The sequence below is a fragment of the Sinohyriopsis cumingii genome, chromosome 1 (genome assembly GCF_028554795.1).
Source record: "Sinohyriopsis cumingii isolate HCF-2022 chromosome 1, ASM2855479v2, whole genome shotgun sequence".
Classification (NCBI taxonomy): Eukaryota; Metazoa; Mollusca; class Bivalvia; order Unionida; family Unionidae; genus Sinohyriopsis; species Sinohyriopsis cumingii.
In genome coordinates, this window is record NC_142961.1 from 15,080,904 (window position 1) to 15,099,366 (window position 18,463).

Genomic DNA, 18,463 nt, shown 5'->3' on the forward strand with positions numbered 1-18,463 from the left:
CAAGTGGTCGTTTTGCTCTGCACCCAGGGCAGCAGAACAGTTCGGCAGCATCCAGGGGCGACTGAGCAGACCTTTTCAAGACGGCGCTGCTCACCCTGAATAGGGAGAGGCCTAGAAAAGATGGCCTAAAAAAAGCTTGCCCTAAAATATCTGGCCAGCATGCCGCGGCTGGCAAGATCATCCATATCCGCGGTCGAAATAATCAAAGAAAAAAACTTATTATTGGAGCATGGAACATCCGTACTCTCATGGACAAAGAGAACTTAGCAAGACCACACAGGAGAACAGCTATAGTTGCTAAGGAGCTTTCATGCTACAATATTGACATTGCAGCCTTGGGTGAAACCAGGTTCGCAGAGGAGGGTTCTCTTACTGAGCTAGCAAGCGGCTACACATTCTTCTGGAAAGGAAAAGCCCAAAATGAGGACAGGATCCATGGAGTCGGCCTGGCTATCAAATCATGTCTTCTGAAGCAGCTTCCAGAAATGCCTGTTGGTATCAAAGAGAGGTTAATGAAATTGCGAATACCTATCAGCCACAAACGCCATGCAACAATCATCAGTGCCTACGCCCGTACCCTATCGAGTCCAGCAGAAGCCATCGAGCAGTTCTATACCGACCTCAGCTCTGTACTTAGCTCAGTTCCAGCTGACGACAAGATCATACTACTGGGGGACTTTAATGCCCGTGTTGGCTGTGATTATGGTCGATGGAAAGGTGTGCTTGGCAAACACGGTGTCGGCAGAATGAACAACAACGGCCTGCTCCTACTCAGCAAATGCGCAGAATTTAACCTCCTAATCACAAACTCAATGTTCAAAATGGCGAACAAACACAAGAACACCTGGATGCACCCCAGATCTCGCCAATGGCACTTAATCGACTATGTAATAGTCCGCCAGCGTGATGCCAAGGATGTCCTCATCACCAAGGCCATGCGAGAAGCAGAATGCTGGACAGACCACAGACTTGTCCGAACTACCCTACAGCTGCACATTGCCCCTCATCACCTAAGACGTCCCAAACTTGTGCGCACAGCCTTCAACATTGTCAAACTTCAGCAGCCTTCAACCAAGCTCAATTTCCAGAAGAGGCTAGATGACAAGCTGTCAACAAACGGACCGATATGTGGAAATGCCTCCGAAAAATGGAACAAGCTCAGGGACACGATAAGAGAAACAGCTATGGCGACCCTGGGCCCAAAGAAGCGAATCCATCGAGACTGGTTTGACGAGAACAACGATGCCATTGAATATCTGCTTGCCAGAAAGAACAAAGCATTCATGGACTGGCAGAATGACACAAACTTCATCAACAAAAAAGACCGCTTCAAATTCTATCAAGCTGAGGCTCAGAGGGAAATCCGCAAGATGCATGACCATTGGTGGGAAAAGAAAGCTGATGAAGTGCAAAGCTATGCTGACACTAACAACTCCAAAGAGCTCTATAACGCCATCAGGTCAATCGTCAGCCACGCAAAGTCCACCTCTGCGCCCTTGCTCGCTGCAGATGGCATTACACTAATAAAGGACAAAAATGGCATTAAGGAAAGATGAAAAGAATACTTTAGTCAGCTCCTAAACATGCCCTCATCGGTCAGTCAATCTGTTCTTGACCAAATACCTCAGCAGCCAACGCACGACCAACTGGATATTCCACCAACAAGGGAGGAGTTGAGGAGGGCCATTAAACAAATTAACTGTGGCAGGGCACCTGGAAAGGATGGTATCCCAGCGGAGGTGTACAAGGCTCTCAGTGAACAGACTCTAGAGGCATTCCACGATGTGCTAATCAGCATCTGGACGGAAGAAGAGATGCCAGACGACCTCAGGGACGCATCAATCATGACCGTCTATAAAAATAAAGGCACAAGTGTAGACTGCAGTAACTACAGAGGTATCTCCCTGCTGTCCATAGCTGGCAAAATACTTGCTAACATCATCCTCAACAGGCTTATTGCGGCAGTGTCAGAAGATAACCTCCCCGAGTCTCAGTGTGGTTTTCGCCCAGACCGCAGCACCGTTGACATGATCTTCGCAGTGAGACAAGGCCAAGAGAGGTGCCTTGAGCAGAACATGAATCTGTATGCTGTCTTCGTGGACCTGACAAAGGCTTTTGATACAGTCAACAGAGACGCACTGTGGGTAGTACTCAATAAACTAGGTTGTCCTCAGAAGTTTACCAACCTCATTCGGCTCCTCCACGTTGACATGACTGGAGAGATTCTCTCAGACGGTGAACCCTCTGAGAAATTCCCAATATCTAATGGTGTCAAACAGGGCTGTGTACTTGCTCCGATACTCTTCAACCTCTTCTTCGCACAGGTACTGTTCCATGCCATCCGTGACCTTGACATTGGCATCTACATTAGGTATCGCCTGGATGGATCAGTGTTTGATCTCCGTCGCCTAGCTGCAAAAACAAAGACGCTAGATAGACTCATTATTGAAGCACTCTTTGCAGATGACTGTACCCTCATGGCCCATGAAGAGACTCACCTACAGGCAATCATGGACAGATTTTCTGAAGCCTCCAACTTATTTGGACTCACAATCAGCCTAGGAAAGACAGAAGTCCTCTTCCAGCCCGCCCCAACCACTGTCCCCTCACAACCCTGTATCACCATTGGCGACACGCAGCTGAAGAATGTGGACAGTTTCAAATACCTTGGCAGCACAATATCTAGTGACGGCTCCCTGGACAAAGAAATCACTGCGAGGATCCAAAAAGCCAGTCAAGCACTCGGACGACTTGGAACCAAGGTTTTGCAGCACAAGGACATACGCCTGTCAACAAAGATGAAAGTGTACGATGCAGTTGTCCTCACGTCTCTCTTGTATGGCTGTGAAACGTGGACACTCTACCGAAGACATATCAGTCGGTTGGAACAATTCCACCAGCGCTCCCTGAGATCCATTATGCGGATCAAGTGGCAGGATCGAATCACCAACCAGGAAGTCCTTGACAGAGCCAACACAACAAGCATCGAAGCCAAACTAATCCAGGCCCAGCTTCGTTGGACTGGCCATGTCATCCGCATGGATCAAAGCAGAATCCCAAAGCAGTTGTTCTATGGCGAGCTAGCCCAGGGAAACCGAAACCAAGGCCTACCTCATAAGAGGTAAAAAGGCAACCTCAAGATGAACATCAAATGGACAGACCTCCAATCCCGCCAGCTCGAGCTCGCTGCCTTAGACAGAAGCCATTGGCGAGCGCTGACCAGAAAAGCCTGTTTCACCTTTGAGGATGACCGCCGCCGGCGTCTTGCTGCAACTCGGGAGAGACGTCACAGAACTGTATCAAAAATACACCAACCACATACGCGTCCACCGTTGAATGCGATCGCACAACTTGTCTTCCTCGACTCGAGAGACTACCACTATTAATTGATATATATTGGTCCATATATTGGTCCTAAACATCGTTGGGTAATATCGACGTTTCATCACACTATTAGACACGTAACTTCTTCCTTAAACTGAGAAACCCCCGCTATTTTTCAGACGTGTATGAATTAATCCGCTGTTGATCGGCAACATTCGTGGGTCAACTGATTTCGGTCGAAAGTTGGAACACAAAATTTCGAGAAACGGAAAAGTGCTCCTCTAGAATATTTAGAACTACGGCCTACACGTACACGATGAAGTTTAAAGATTTCAAGTCCAACGTACCCCTGAAGAAAGCAGCAGGCTTCATCACCGAAGTGTGGGATTCTTTTGTTAACCGCTCTGAAACGACAGTGTCAAGCCAAAGAAGACAATCGCTTGAGACTTTGCATTCATCACGACAGTCTGAAGTTTCCCGTTTGGATCGAGTTTAGCAGCCCAGCAGAAATGACACCTTCCAAAGTCATCAACAAGATTCAACACGTTCAACAATCCAAGGACAAATATCGCAACACCGATGGAAAATCCACACTGTTCATGAACACGTGTCTCTCCCCAAGGGACCGGACAACGTCGAAACGTGTTATTGGTGGAAAACCTTCGTAGCATCAAGCGTAGCCTCGTCCAAATTACAATCATCAATAATATATGTGTTTAGTCAGGGCCATCATGGTGCGACGAACGTATGTCGACAAGAACGACACAGTAGAATGGAAAAGAGTCTGGGATAACATTCGAAAATCGAACCGAGTCAAACAACGAAGTGAAGCAGAACTCCTGTTACAGCAAGCAGGCTATCTAAAGAAAACAAATTGTGGAATTCATGAAATACAAAACTTGCAAGATGTCTTAGCTTCATGTCACACCTTGAAAGTACACCCTCAAGAAGTGCGCGAACCTTTGCTGTTTCGAGGCAAAGACTTCAAAGACGGATAAAATATTTACGTCTATTATCACCATGACCATTTCAATTCCATCACCAGTATCACTGGATTCCTGGGATACGATTATTACTGTGAGAAATGTGACTGTGGCTATAAATATCGAGAACAACACAAGCAGTGGGGATCGAAATGCTCAGGATGTTTGGCCTCTCAACCCAGTCTAGACGAAGGACAAGAACGAGTGCATTGCCCTGCTTGTTAGCGCACTTTTGTCAGCCCTGCCTCTTACCATCAACATCTGAAGCCACAAGTTTCACAGCAGAAAAGTGCTTGTCAATTGTTGAGATTGTGCCCTAGATGTGGACAAAGCATAGGTACCAATAGTGCCAAGGTACACGTATGTGGAGGAAAGAAAGGATGTCACATTTGTCACCAATTGTGGACTTGGAACACGAATGCATTATTTAATAATACCATTCCAAACATCAAGATGAAGACCAGAAGAAAGGCAGTTTCATCTGTTTCGATTTTGAATGCATGCAAGAGACTGGCATTCACATTCCTCATTTCTGCGTGGCTCATCGAGCGTGCGAGAAAGGCATCCAACAGCCTATCTTTAGTCATTGCCCTCAATGCAGAAAGATTCCTGGAGGACGTGATAAAATATTTCGGAGACCGAACACGCCGGCCGATTTGGCCCAATGGATCTTAGACCCCATCGACGAGACGTGGAACCAAGAGGACATCGAACTTTACAAAGATTGTCATCGCCATGCCACGGTAATGGCTCACAATTTCTCGGGATACGATGCACAGCTTCTTTTGAGATACTATACGGAACAAGGTACCGAACGTCCTAAAGTGAGTTTGAACGGAGCCAAAATCATTTCCATGCAGGTGGGACAAGTGCAGTTTAAAGATTCGATGAGTTGCTTGGCCATGCCTTTGAGTCGAATGTCTAAAATGTTTGGAATGACAGAAATGGCCAAAGGTTATTTTCCACACTTTTTCAGTACCGAAGCCAATCAACATGCCGTTCTACCCCATTTGCCTGAGGCTCACGACTACGACCCTGACAACATGCGTAACGACTAACGAGAAGCTTTCTACGCTTAGTACCAGACTCACACCTTGGACCCCTTCGACTTCCAGGAAGAAATGTTAAAGTATTGTCGGTCCGACGTGGACATTTTACGGCGTTGCTCTGGGAAATTTCGAGAACTGTTCATGGAACACGGAGGGGTCGATCCTTTGAAACAAGCCTGCACCAATGCCAAAGCGTGTTCCTTAGTGTACCGCCAACGATTCATGACCGAAATCACCCTGGCTGTCATCAGCCCTCAAAAGACCAACTTTGTCAAACGTCAGTATTAGGTCAAATCCCTACGCTGGCTACATTACTTGTGCGACAAGGAAGACAAATGGATTCAGCACGCACGCAACGGAGGAGGCGAAAAGACCATCAGAACTTATTCGGTGGATGGTTGGGACTTAGAAAACCCCAAGATAGTGTACGAGTTTAACGGTTGCTTGTTTCACGGCTGTCCCCTCTGTTACCTTCCACGTGGCACTAAAAATCAGTTTTTACAACGAGCCATGGAACACTTGTACCAGGCCACGTGTTAGAAGCGTTTGAAGTTAGAACAGCAAGGATACCAAGTGGTGGAAATGTGGGAACACGACAATGATCACCGTTTGAAAACCGATCCCGAGTTTAAAAGCATCGTGGAAAGTTACAAGATGGTGGATGGACGAATGCCACCTGTTTGCTGTACGACGCTGACAAGAGAAAGGAGAGGAAATCAAACACTCGGACGTGTGGTAGCTGTATCCTTACCTGTGCAGATGGTGTCACTTTTCCGCCGGCATTCGCAATTGCTGACGGAACACATTGACATGGACAACATTTGACAATACGAAGGTTTGATCAAGTGCAAAGTCTTGCCTCCCACTGACTTGTACCATCCTGTGTTGCCTCACCATTGTCAAGGAAAACTGATGTTTCCCTTGTGCCGTACTTGTACTGAAACGTGTAACCAAGACCGGCCTTGTCAGCACACCAAGGAAGAACGTGCCTTGACGGGAACGCATGTCGATATGGAATTGTTCAAAGCTCTGGACATGGGATACCAACTGTTAGAAGAATACGAAATTTACCACTTTACCAATCAGATCAGTACCACAAGGGCGACGAGACTCAGAAAGGCATTTTCGCCAGACTCCCGAAGGTTAAAATAAATTCAACGAGAAATACTGTAATCAGGAAGGCATCACTTTAGACCACATCCCAAAAAAAAGAAGGAAGGCGATCGTTTGCCAAAATGATGTTAAATTGTTTGTGGGGGAAAATGGCATAACGACTGTGTTTACCTTAAACGGAGTATTTGACAGAACCTACCCGGTACTTCCAGATTATTCACGACAAAACCAAATACATGAAACACGTGGACGTCGTTCGTGAGGATTTGATCTTAGTCAATTATGAAGAAGAACTGGACTTTGTACAAGCCGACGAATTTGGAAATGTCATCATTGCGGCCTACGTGAAAGCCCATGCTCGCTTAAAATTGTACGAAGCTTTAGAACTGTTAGGTGATCACGTCCTGTACTTTGACACGGACAGTTGCATCTACATTGATGGCCCGGGTCAACGTCACCCTGACATCGAAGGAGATCGTTTAGGAGCCTGGATAGACGAACACCCGGACGAGAAGATTCTAAGGTTTGCTAGTGGTAGTCCTAAACATTACGGCTACGAACACCGAGACAAACAAGGAGAAGTGCACACGGAGTGTTAGGTGAAAGGATTGTCTCTCAATTATCGCAACAGTCAAGTGGTGAACTTTGGCGTATTGAACAAAGTCTTGCAGTCTGGAGAGGCTGGAAACTTTAAAGTGACCACCTACGAACCGCACAAGATTGTACATTTACCCACTCACCAAATCGTCAGTCGATCCTTGGAAAAGCTGTATCAAATCGTGTACCACAAGCGAGTGCGGCTTCCCAATCACTTAACTTTACCGTATGAACATGTCGGTATGCAAAAATGGTTCCAAGAGGATAGCCACCAACAAGAAGGATGACTTTGCCAAAGCAAGAATCGAGTGAGAGACTCAAGTTCAAACCATACCATTTTCCTGTCTTCTTACCTGACTATTGTAATTGTGCCCGTCGATTGGAAACGTTTCAAAAATGGCCCATGGATAGGGAATGATTACCTACTGCGCTTGTTTTAGCTAGAAGATGATTTGTATATTTGGGACCTGAGATTGGAACACACTCGATGGTCTCCGCACTGTCTTTACCTTTCTGTGGCCCTTTCCACCCATCACACTGCGGTACAATTATGACGGAACCATTGTCCAGGAAGAAAAAAAGGAAGACTTCCAAAACTAGACATAAAATGGAACGATGTACAAACTCGAGACTTCACTACGGCTAGTATAAAAAGGGACAACGTCCAAGACCAATAGTTCATGGTCACTACCAAGCCCAAGCGAGAAAGATGAATCCTTTTAAACAGACATCATTCAAGTTCTGTGATTCTGAAGATGAGTGCGATGCTGTGCAATGCCTATGAGAGCGATGCCGTACGCTCTGACCTCAGCGATGCAGTAAATCATCATGGGAACTTTGCTATAACTACCATTACTACCATACCTACCATGGAAAGGGATGCTGTCCGTGTCAAACCTGACGGATGCGAAAGCGATGCCACTCGTTATCGTGGACTCATTACTGGTTTTCATTGTCAATGTCAACCTTCACGCGAGACAATGCGTCATCCACCCTACGGATGTCATCCAAAACTGAGCAAACTCCTGTCGATTTCACCCTGCCCTCATCGAAATGAACCTGTGAAAGACAAATATTCGTTCCCTGTGCGCATGCCTTAATACTGCGTCTTTGAAAATCGTTTTCAAACCTTCCAATGAAAATGGCCTAAATATCTGAGAGGACCTACCCCCGAAGAATTAGCCAGAGCCGGATTTTTCTACTTGGGTGAAGGGATAAAGTCAAGTGCTTCAGTTGCGGTGTGTCACTTTACCAGTTACCAGTGGGAACAGAAAGATTCGGCATACCTGGAACATGTTCGATGGTCTGCGAATTGTCACTACCTACCTTTAGTGGGACCGAGATACTGAAGTGACATACCACAAGAGTAAAGGGAAAAAGTCAACAAACAGGTCAGATTTCGTTCATCCTATTATTCCGGTTTAGACCGTTTACATCAGAAGATTTTATTGACATTCTTGACCGTTACCCTGAATGACAGTGGTCAGAAATTACAAGAGAACGTTCGTGGTTTGCCTGTGGAGTTGAGAGAATGTATTTACTGAGAACTGGTCAAAATACAAGTTCAACGCAAAGAACAATTGCATCCGTTAAGTCACTGGTGTTTAAACCACTGGTACCTGAATGATATAAGAGGACTGATTCAGATGAAAGTGTTTCAGTGGTCAGGCATTGTTAGACTGGACGTGGGCGAGAAGGATTAAATTTCTTTTTGCTACAAGGTAGACATACTGCAACGAATTCCAGAAGAAAAGTTAGATGATTACCAAAATATTTTACACAACGTAGATTTAGTTCAAGATGAAACTTCTGAACGGATTCTTATGATGTGCAAGTTAGTGACTGAATCATTTGGATTCGCCACTGGAGTAAACTCATCTCTGTGCAGAAAGAACACTTATTACCTCCGACAAAAATAGATATAAAACAGACTACCATGCAACAGCTTTTATCAGAAGTGATACAACAGGTTCCGTTGTAAATTTAGTTAAAGAAGAAACTTCTGAACGAAGCGTGTCTAAATCATTTATATTTGTCACTCGATCATATGATCATCTCTGTGTAGAAAGTACACTTAATACCTCCGACAAAAAGAGGTATAAAACTGGACTACCATGTCACAACCTTTATCAGAAGTGATACAACAAATTCCGTGGAAAGAAATTAATGAAGCTATTCAGACAGTGGAGGATTACCAACACTTATTACACGAACTGTGTCCATTGAATTGGGGTCGTCCTTTGGTGTGTGTCTTAGTGACTTACTTTCTGGGATTTCGTTTACCAGCCGATTCCTTGTGGACTCTTTACGAACAGTACTTACCAACAAATAAAACATGACAGTGCTCCCTTTAAACGAGCACGATAAAATTATTTTGTTCAAAGCCTTACGTTTTCATCTGGATTCTTCTCGACCTCTACAGACAAAAAACGATTCGTGAACTTTTAGGTACCGAAGATGTGTATGACGATGTGTGTGTAGCTTGTTGCTTACATCCTCATTGGACAGATGTACATGATTGGAAACAAATGGGGCTTTGAGGCTTGGACTAAAGAAGTGGTCCATTATGCCCAAAAATTTTGATACTCAATTCAAACGTCCAGGGAAAAAAGTCACTTTTAAACCTGTGTTATTGACAGTGCTAGAGCAACCCGTCACCGAGGAAAAACCACTCCCTTCAGAACAGGACTGTCATGGACATTCCCGAAAGACCATTCCGGAGGACACCTGTGTGACATTACCTAGATGATATAAGAACATTATACAATGTCCCTAGAACACATTGGTTACCAAAACATTTTCTACACTGACTTGTTTATATTCAACTTTATTCTTTGTGATGTGTGTTTTAATGATGTACTTAATCATTTGGCAATTATTTTTTCTTGTCTATCGTGTTGTTTTGGTTTGTTTGGTTTTTTTTTTTTGGTTTTTTTTTTTTCTTCTTTTTTAACCATTTGGCTTTTATGTACTTTTGTCTTTCGTGTAGTACCATTTTTTTAACATGTAATAAACGTGTCCTCAAAAAGTATAAAAGTAAAAAATAAAAACTCTTGTCTTGCCTGTCGTTGTGTCAAAAGTGACATTCCTTGCACTATGGCAACCTTTGTTAATTGGCGTCCCTAGTGGTTCAGGCAAAACCGAATTTGTCAAACGTTTGATCGAACATAAACATCATCTGATCGATCATTTACCTCAACGGATCGTGTGGTGTTACAAAGAGTAGCAATCGGCGTACAGCCTCTTGCGAGAAAGTCAAGGCGATTCCATCGTGTTTGTGGAAGGCATTCCTAACTAAGACGACGGAATCGTATCTGACCCTAGTCAAACCCATCTGGTCATGTTCGACGACATGTTAGGAGAAGACGAAGAAGAAATTAAAGAAACCAAACGCACTTTCGACAAAGGATACTTACCCAACTGGACTATCGAATTGTTTCGTGTCACAGGACGATTGCGTGGCCGTCATCCTACCGTCTATAAATTGGAAGACATGAACAGGAAGTGTTAAAAGGAACGTTTTACTTGCCCGAGTTACAACGTGTGACCAAAAAAGAAGACGACCTTTACGGCATCGAAAGCAATCCCGAACGAAGAACCCGTAAAGCGGGAAAACGCCGTGTCAAAGAAGTCAAAGTACGTTGGAGAGGATATTCTCCCAGTTTTGATGCTTGGTTTGACGCTTCGCAAAGCATCGACTATAAAAAGATGTGATCATCGTGACCTTCCACACAGCCTCAGCCACCGCTACCGCTAAAACCGCAGTGACCACTCCTTCACCGAGTTCTTCTCTGCAAGATCGACAAAAACAACCCTTGTGGGTGTGTGTGGACAACGTTTGCCTAAAACGCAAATCGTATTTTCTGCCAAATCTTTGTGGTGTATTGTGTCATCGGTGCTGCCATTGCCAATCTGAGTTTGCAACAAGGAAACAAACACTTGTGGACTATTTTACCGAACAGGTGCATCGGATACCTTCTTCCCAACCCTTCTCTGAAATACTCCTCGAACGGAAACAACGGGAGACTTGTGCCCAACGTCAGTCACCACCCTAACAACAACCAACATTTTGGACGGAGACACTCCTCTGACTTCCAGTGACCCCTTGAACAGCCACAGAACTATCAATTTTACTTGTCCTTACCCAGTGACAGTTCCAAGGAGGTGTTTCCCAACAACACTTTGTGCTGTTACATGGCCAAATTACATCAGGCCATCCAGTTAGATCACGAAGCCAATAGGGAAGTGGCTTTGGTGGAAAAGATTTTCCCTACACAAATAAAAAAAAACATCACTGAAACTCAAAACACTTTTGAGATCAAATTTCTGGACGAAGCAGTGCAACAAGCCATGATTACCAATAAACAACATTTAAAATTCACTGCAAATCGAGAAATACCCAACACTGATCAGGTATTGTACATCTATCAGTTTAAAATTACATCAGGACATTATATTAGCGGTCAACATCTGGTGGACGCGATTGCTGACAAATTGAAAGCGGCATTTGACGAAGTCTTGACCAAACTGAACAAACCTGTCACCATCGAGTACCATAAAGTGGCTCATCGCCTACTGATGAAATTTCCGGAGGACAAAAGCATAGGTATTAGATTTTGCCCTGAATTGTATGACAGTTTGGGTGGGGACCTCAACATGGTCAAAGATGTAAGAACATAAGAGATATGCCAATCATTGCCAACAACCAGGATTTTGCAAAACATTTTCGTTCCCCAGTAGAATGGAACCAAGGAGTGAATTTAATCTTTGTATACTCCGATGCAGTCGAGTACAACGTGGTGAGACACGCCTTCGTACTGTTACTGCGTGTCATTCCTTTCAAAGTAGATTCTGTCACGAGTGCTGACGAGGAAGGTGGAAACACCTATCACGTTCAGAGCGAATTTGTAAATCCTCATTATTCATTCGTCAGTAAGTCGTATTTTGACACTGTCAACTTTGCTAGGAAAGGAGATCTGGGACAAAATAGTCCATTCACCAAAGGGAAAGTCACAATGAAACTCCATTTTCAAAAAGAGATTGTCTAACGAATCGTAAGTCATGTATCCAGTGTACCGAGGCGTCGCTCGACAACGAGGACATGGTTTAGGAGATATGCTGAAATCAGTCTTTCGTTCGGTGGTCCCAGTTTTGAAACCGATGATGACACGAGGATTGCACGCTTTGAAAGATGCCGTGTTGACGCAAGGCAAAGAATTTCTCCAAAATGTCATAATCAACAAACAAAACTCTAAAGAAGCATTCTTGGAAGCAGGCAAAAATGTATTGCTGCAAACGGGCAAGGACATTATGGGCCGACGAGAAACGCCTATAAATGCCCTGAGCGCTGCCGAGTCAAGCATTCCTACTTCCCTGACAGCAAAGACAAGGCAGAAAGAGACGACGAAGAAAAAACCCTTCAGAAGAATTCATACTCACAAAGCTAGAAAGACTAAGAAAGCAAAAACTGTCCGAGACTTAGACGTTTTTGATTATTAAATCATAGAGACAAAAAAATGATGAACCGAGAATTTTGTGCCTGTTCCAAGTCGGAACTAGATATGTTTGTAATTCCACCCACTATGGTGACTGACGATGCAAGAATCCCAATGGGTCGAATTTTATCCCGTCTCCTCTTTGATGGATTCAGCACCCATTGAGTTTGAAATCAAAGGACAGCCAGAAGATTGCATCTATCTGAATAGCAGTTACTTGAATTTGAAAGTCAGAGTGATCGAAACGACAGACAATACTAATCCAGAGGAAGACGATAAAGTAGCCCCCGTCAACAATTTCATGCATTCCTTGTTCAGTGAAATGGATTTGTATTTGAATAACAAACTGGTCAGCATCAGCATGGACCCTTACCCTTACCGAGCGTACCTGGAAAATCTCTTGACGTACGGAATAGAAGCCAAGAAACCCATCTGGATGCCTGTGTGCTATGGAAACCTGACACAATTAATTTAGACGATACAGAGGGTGTAAATCTTGGATTCGTCGAGCGTCGAAAGAAAATCACACAGAGAACTGCAATTTAGAACAGATGGATCGTTTACATTTGGACATGTGGTTGCAAGAGACGTATTTGCTGAACGGTGTGGATGTCCGCCTGAGAGTGAATCGTATCAGTACCGCTTTCCATCTGATAACTGATGATGCTACCAAATACAAAACCATTATCCAAGAAGCCCGACTCTATGTACGACGCGTGGAAGTGTTACCTAAAATGGGAGACGACATCAGTCACACTTTGAGCAGAACGACTGCCAAGTATCCGATACGACGCATCGAAGTGAAAACTTTCACCATTCCTGCTGAACAGCGATCCATCATCGAAGATCATTTTTTCCAAAGACAGTTACCCAAACGTTTAATCCTTTGCATCGTCGAGAATTTAGCTTTCTACGGAGCTGCAAAAAAAAAAAATTTCAACTTTAATAACTTCAACGTGTCCAAGATTGAAGTAAGTCGCAATGTCAAGACCTTGTGTAAAAGACCGTTTTAACCTAACTTTGCCCAGAAAAAAAAATACTTGAGATCGTACTTATCCCTGTACAAAGCCACCGGACAGCTAGGAACCAACAGTAGTCACGGCGTTACGTACAAGGATTATGCATAAGGATACGCACTGTGGGCTTTTGATTTCACTCCAGACCAAGGCAGCAATGAAGGACATTTCCATCCGATAAAATCCCGTCAGATTCGTGTGGAACTTCAGATTGTAAAAGAGCTGGAAAAGACAGTGAACGTTATCCTGTATGCTGAATTTGATAATACCACAGAAATCAACAGTTTGAGAGAAGTCATTCTAGACTATTAGAAGCTATGGAAGACTGTAATCCCTCTTTGAATAGTGGATAATATTTGGAAATGGAATGGGAGGATACCGTGAAAACAGAACCCCAAGACAAAGACGAAAAGGACATAGTGATGAAGTCCAGGTGGACAAAACAAGAATAACATTTAGTCTCCTGTTTTGCCAAACATCTGGCAGAAAAAAGTACGGAATTGATCAAGAAAGATTGCTATGGATGTCAAAACGATCATCCCAGTCAAATTCAACACGATAAATGTATGATGCTGAGTCAAGAAGAGAAATTGGACGAGTATCTGGACGAAGCTTGGAGTCTCATTTTTGAAGAAGCTGTTTTGGATCAATGGTATAAAGACTTGCGTGATCATTCCTCTCCTCCATTGATGACTCTAGATATCCATCATGTCGAAGCTCTCTTAGCTCAGAGTGCAGAGACAGAACGAAGAAACGGTTACTTGTCAGAAATTTTTAAGCAAAAGGTCGGGATTGAATTGATCACTTTCATTACCTGTGAAGATAAACAACAAGAAAACAAATTTTAACCTGTGAACTTTAGTACCTTTTGAACAACAATTCGTACAATGCTTCTTGGAATCTTGTCGTGTGTGCTAAAGATGAACTGCCTCATCGCAAACCCTAAGACCATCAAGCTTACGTCTACAACAAGGACGACGGTCATCTCCCAGGAACTCACAATGCAGCCGTGTACTTTCCTAAAGATGGTTGTGTGGAGTATTTTGATTCGTATGGATTGTCGCCTTTGGAAGACGATATCATCGAATTCATGAGAAGAAATGCCCAGACGACACGATTCAATGTGAAATTACAAGGCACAGATTCCATTTTGTGTGGACAATACTGTGTGTATTTCCTTCATCAACGCAGTCTTGGATATTCTTTAGAACATTTAGTGACTTATTCTGATTGTCACTCATCTAGAAACGATGATAAAGTAGATCGATAGTTTTGTGAACATTATGGTTATCTTTTGTCTTTAGCTAGGAAACAGTTGTTTAAATCAATGGCCCAATGACTTCCATCAGTGGAAGTCTAGCTTCACTTCACAACGTTGTCAACCTTGTCCAAAATAGATTGTTATTAGAAAAAATGTTCGTTGGTTAATTTGATTGTTAATTTAAATTTTTTTTGATTGTTGGTTGTTAGTTATTTGAATAAAAATGTTGTGTTTTGAAGAAGAAATGCCACTGTTGTTTGTTTGCCATGCTCTTTGACTTTTCTCTATCCCTCTCCCTCAAATCAAACTATCCTAACGTTCTGACTCTAAACAGTGTAAGAATGTTTTCTATCGCGTCCGCGCTTGAACATTATAAAACGGGACAGTCTCGAGTCTGACCATCCATTGTTGACTCGTCCTCCTATGAAGATGTGCTCAAGACTAGCCAAGTTGAACGAAGCTTACGTGAATTTACATCGTGTCAGGCAAAGCCTGATACCCAAACCTGCAGAGATAGAGAATGTCAGAATCTTGAAAGTGACTGAAGACCTGATAGAAGAACTTTTCAGAGAGGAAATCAAGAAAGAAAAGGAAGAATGGACGGAGAAGTACAGACTTCAGAAACAGCAGAGAGAACAGCAGCAACAAAAGCAACAGCAGGAACCAGACAAAGGTTTTGTCGACTGTCGTGCAGACACCAAAGTGTTCTCCTTCTCTTTCTGAAGAAGCATGCCCTATCCTGTGGGAAAGCCCGTCTTAGACAATGAAAGATTGCCATCACTCCTCGTCCAGGGCTACCCAGTACCCTAGAAAAGAGATAGTGTTTCAGTTGTTAATGGTATGTTAGTATGTTAGAAAACATACACGTGTCTATAAGCACTTCGTTTCTTTGACTTAGACGTGTGTCGATAAGCACTTCGTTTTCCGCAGATTGTCAAATAGTGAGTGAATTTTAATATTAGTTAGGGTTTGTAAGTAAAAAGTGAGTGAGTGTTTCTTTTAAACCCGCGCAATCCATGTTCACAATGTATATTGTCTGTTATCTCTGACTCTGTCACACCAGTCCCGTTCCCGCCAAGCGTTCTAGGTTCCCTCATCCCGCTGTTTGGTCAGTTGAGGTCAGCTTCTTGCAACATTGTTGCTTATAGTCAGTACCGTGACGTCACCTTCCCTGTTCCATTCCATTTGTCCCTATACTGCTTTGCTCTCATTTGCCCTATATCGTCCCCTATTACTACTAATATATTGGTAAGCATATTTTGATATGATTCGAACATTCAAACTTGAACTAATGCCTGGATGAACAAAATATTGTTGCTGCTAGACTGGTTATGATTTAAAAATTTCATATGTAATTTGAATTGAATCATTATCGTGCAGAACCTCAGTATCTGCCTGTTAGATGGGCTTTGTCTGAACGTTGCTTTTAATTTCTTTCCAATTCTCGGTCTAAGTTCTTTCTATACTAGTTTTCAACCCTAACCAATTCATCATAAAATTCTGCAAAAGTCTGATAGAGTTGCTTGGCACGGGTGATGTCGGCACAATCTGTCATTGTATTTCATTTTCAGTTTTTATTGACACAGTTATACTTTCAAAATGACAATAGATTACATACGAAACTTTCAGCTGGTGGTGATAGTTCTCGCCTCTTACACATGAATCTTCTTCAAGTTTTACATCTATCAATTATTTTACGTTGTAATTTGTTATCTGATGAAATTTGATGTAGTACATCAAACTTCAAGCTTCTTTTACGGCTACATTTCTGCTTTTCATACCTATTTATCTGTTAAGCACCAATATTGAGGGGTTTTTTTCTTCACTATAACATAGAAATCATTTCCATCTTTATGCCATGATGGCAACCATATTGAAATATGACTAACATGTCAACATGCATTTGTCTTTCCGCTTCGTTCTTTTTAAACTGGTTTGATGTACGATGATTCAACTATTTCATAAACATTTGCAGATATATCAAACTCATTTTCAATTATGTTAATATACTCCATTTATCTTGAACACCTATCTAGCCAACGGTTGTATCTACCTAAATAGTGTTTTATAGTCTATCTACATGAACAAGGATTCCGCAGTATAAAAGAAACGTCTATCGTCTTATATTTTTCAGACTGATACAGGCAATTTGAACAAATTTCTTCAGTCTGAATTAGATGTTGTCTAGAAAAGTTTCTCCTTACTGAGACATGATTGGCTATTAAGGATTGGAAACTATCATATGCAGTGATCGATAGGAGCATTTTGACACCTGATAAAATCGCCTGTCACTATTTTATCTGGCTGAAGAGCGACGAAAATTAGCCATCGATTTAATGCACTGTGAAATTGGACAAAAATAGGCATTTTGTTATTCATACCTTTTTTAAAACAGTTATTTGACTTATTTCAAGTACTCGACTAATTACAGTTCATGACCAAAAGGTATTTCACCTACTCGACTAAACCACAGTTCATTAAAAAAAAACATCGTACTTAACCCTCTTTAGCCGGGAAACGGTTTCTTGTAGATTTGGTCTTTAATAAAAAGAAAGTAACAAGGTTTGACATGATTCCATGATAGCTATCCTTCTGTTAAACCTACAGGTATCAAACTTAATACAATCAAATTTATCAAACTATACATTTTGGTGACTGATAGTCACCAACCCTCACATACCTCCCGCCTCGGCATATATTTTTATTTTCTCTCAATTTTCTTACGCTCTAAGATCAGATTTATACGACCTGAACTGAAGATAACGACTCGTTTTCAGTCCTCCTCAACAAATATGCCTTGATTATTTACCGAAATACAAAATGTCCTAATGCAACATATGTTCAGGTCTGCGTAAATACTGTGATATAATTAGAGGAGGGCAGATGAACAGACAGAACAAGATAGGCTATATATACTTAGGCGCTTTATTAAGAAAGCGAGATTGTGTGGAGATTCACGTAGTATCCGACCTACATTTCTTGTCAGAACGCAGAATATATATATATATATATATATATATATATATATATATATATATATATATATATATATATATATATATATATATATATACACACACACACACACACACATATATATATATATATATACACACACACACACACACACATATATATATATATATATATATATATATATATATATATATATATATATATATATATATATATATATTTTGCTGGATCCAGAGCACTTGAAAGGACTGTTGTTCGCCATATGATTAGGTTTCTATATATTATTACCGTTGATGTGATCTAACACCCCTTCAATTCGGTTTATGTCCTTTTAGTGTATACGTTATCATTTCTTTCTTCTTATCTTCAACTAAGTGCTGAATCATTAGTATGGGGACGCTGTCTCAGTACGGGTAGAAAACACTCAAAACTTTACGCAACGAAAGCAATACCTTACTTCGTCTAAAACACCATCGTATTCTATTACAGCATTTCCAAGAAACCAACACAATCACTAAAGGTCTTCAAATTCATGACAAGCCTCCAGTTATGGGCAATATCTCATACAGAGTCAACAACAGATGGAGTAGTATAACCCACGATGCGCCAAAAATAAAAACCTTATAGCCCTACTTATGGGAAATTTAAA

At 42.2% G+C, this 18,463-nt stretch overlaps 1 protein-coding gene across 1 annotated transcript; it reads left to right on the forward strand.

Moving 5' to 3' along the window:
* Positions 1–248: 248 nt before the first annotated feature.
* LOC149806445 (protein CFDP2-like) lies at positions 249–16,500 on the forward strand. Its single transcript, XM_089979861.1, has 2 exons — positions 249–1,225; positions 16,425–16,500. Exons 1-2 carry the CDS (start codon positions 249–251, stop codon positions 16,498–16,500), a joined length of 1,053 nt encoding a protein of 350 aa, XP_089835987.1.
* Positions 16,501–18,463: the final 1,963 nt, after the last annotated feature.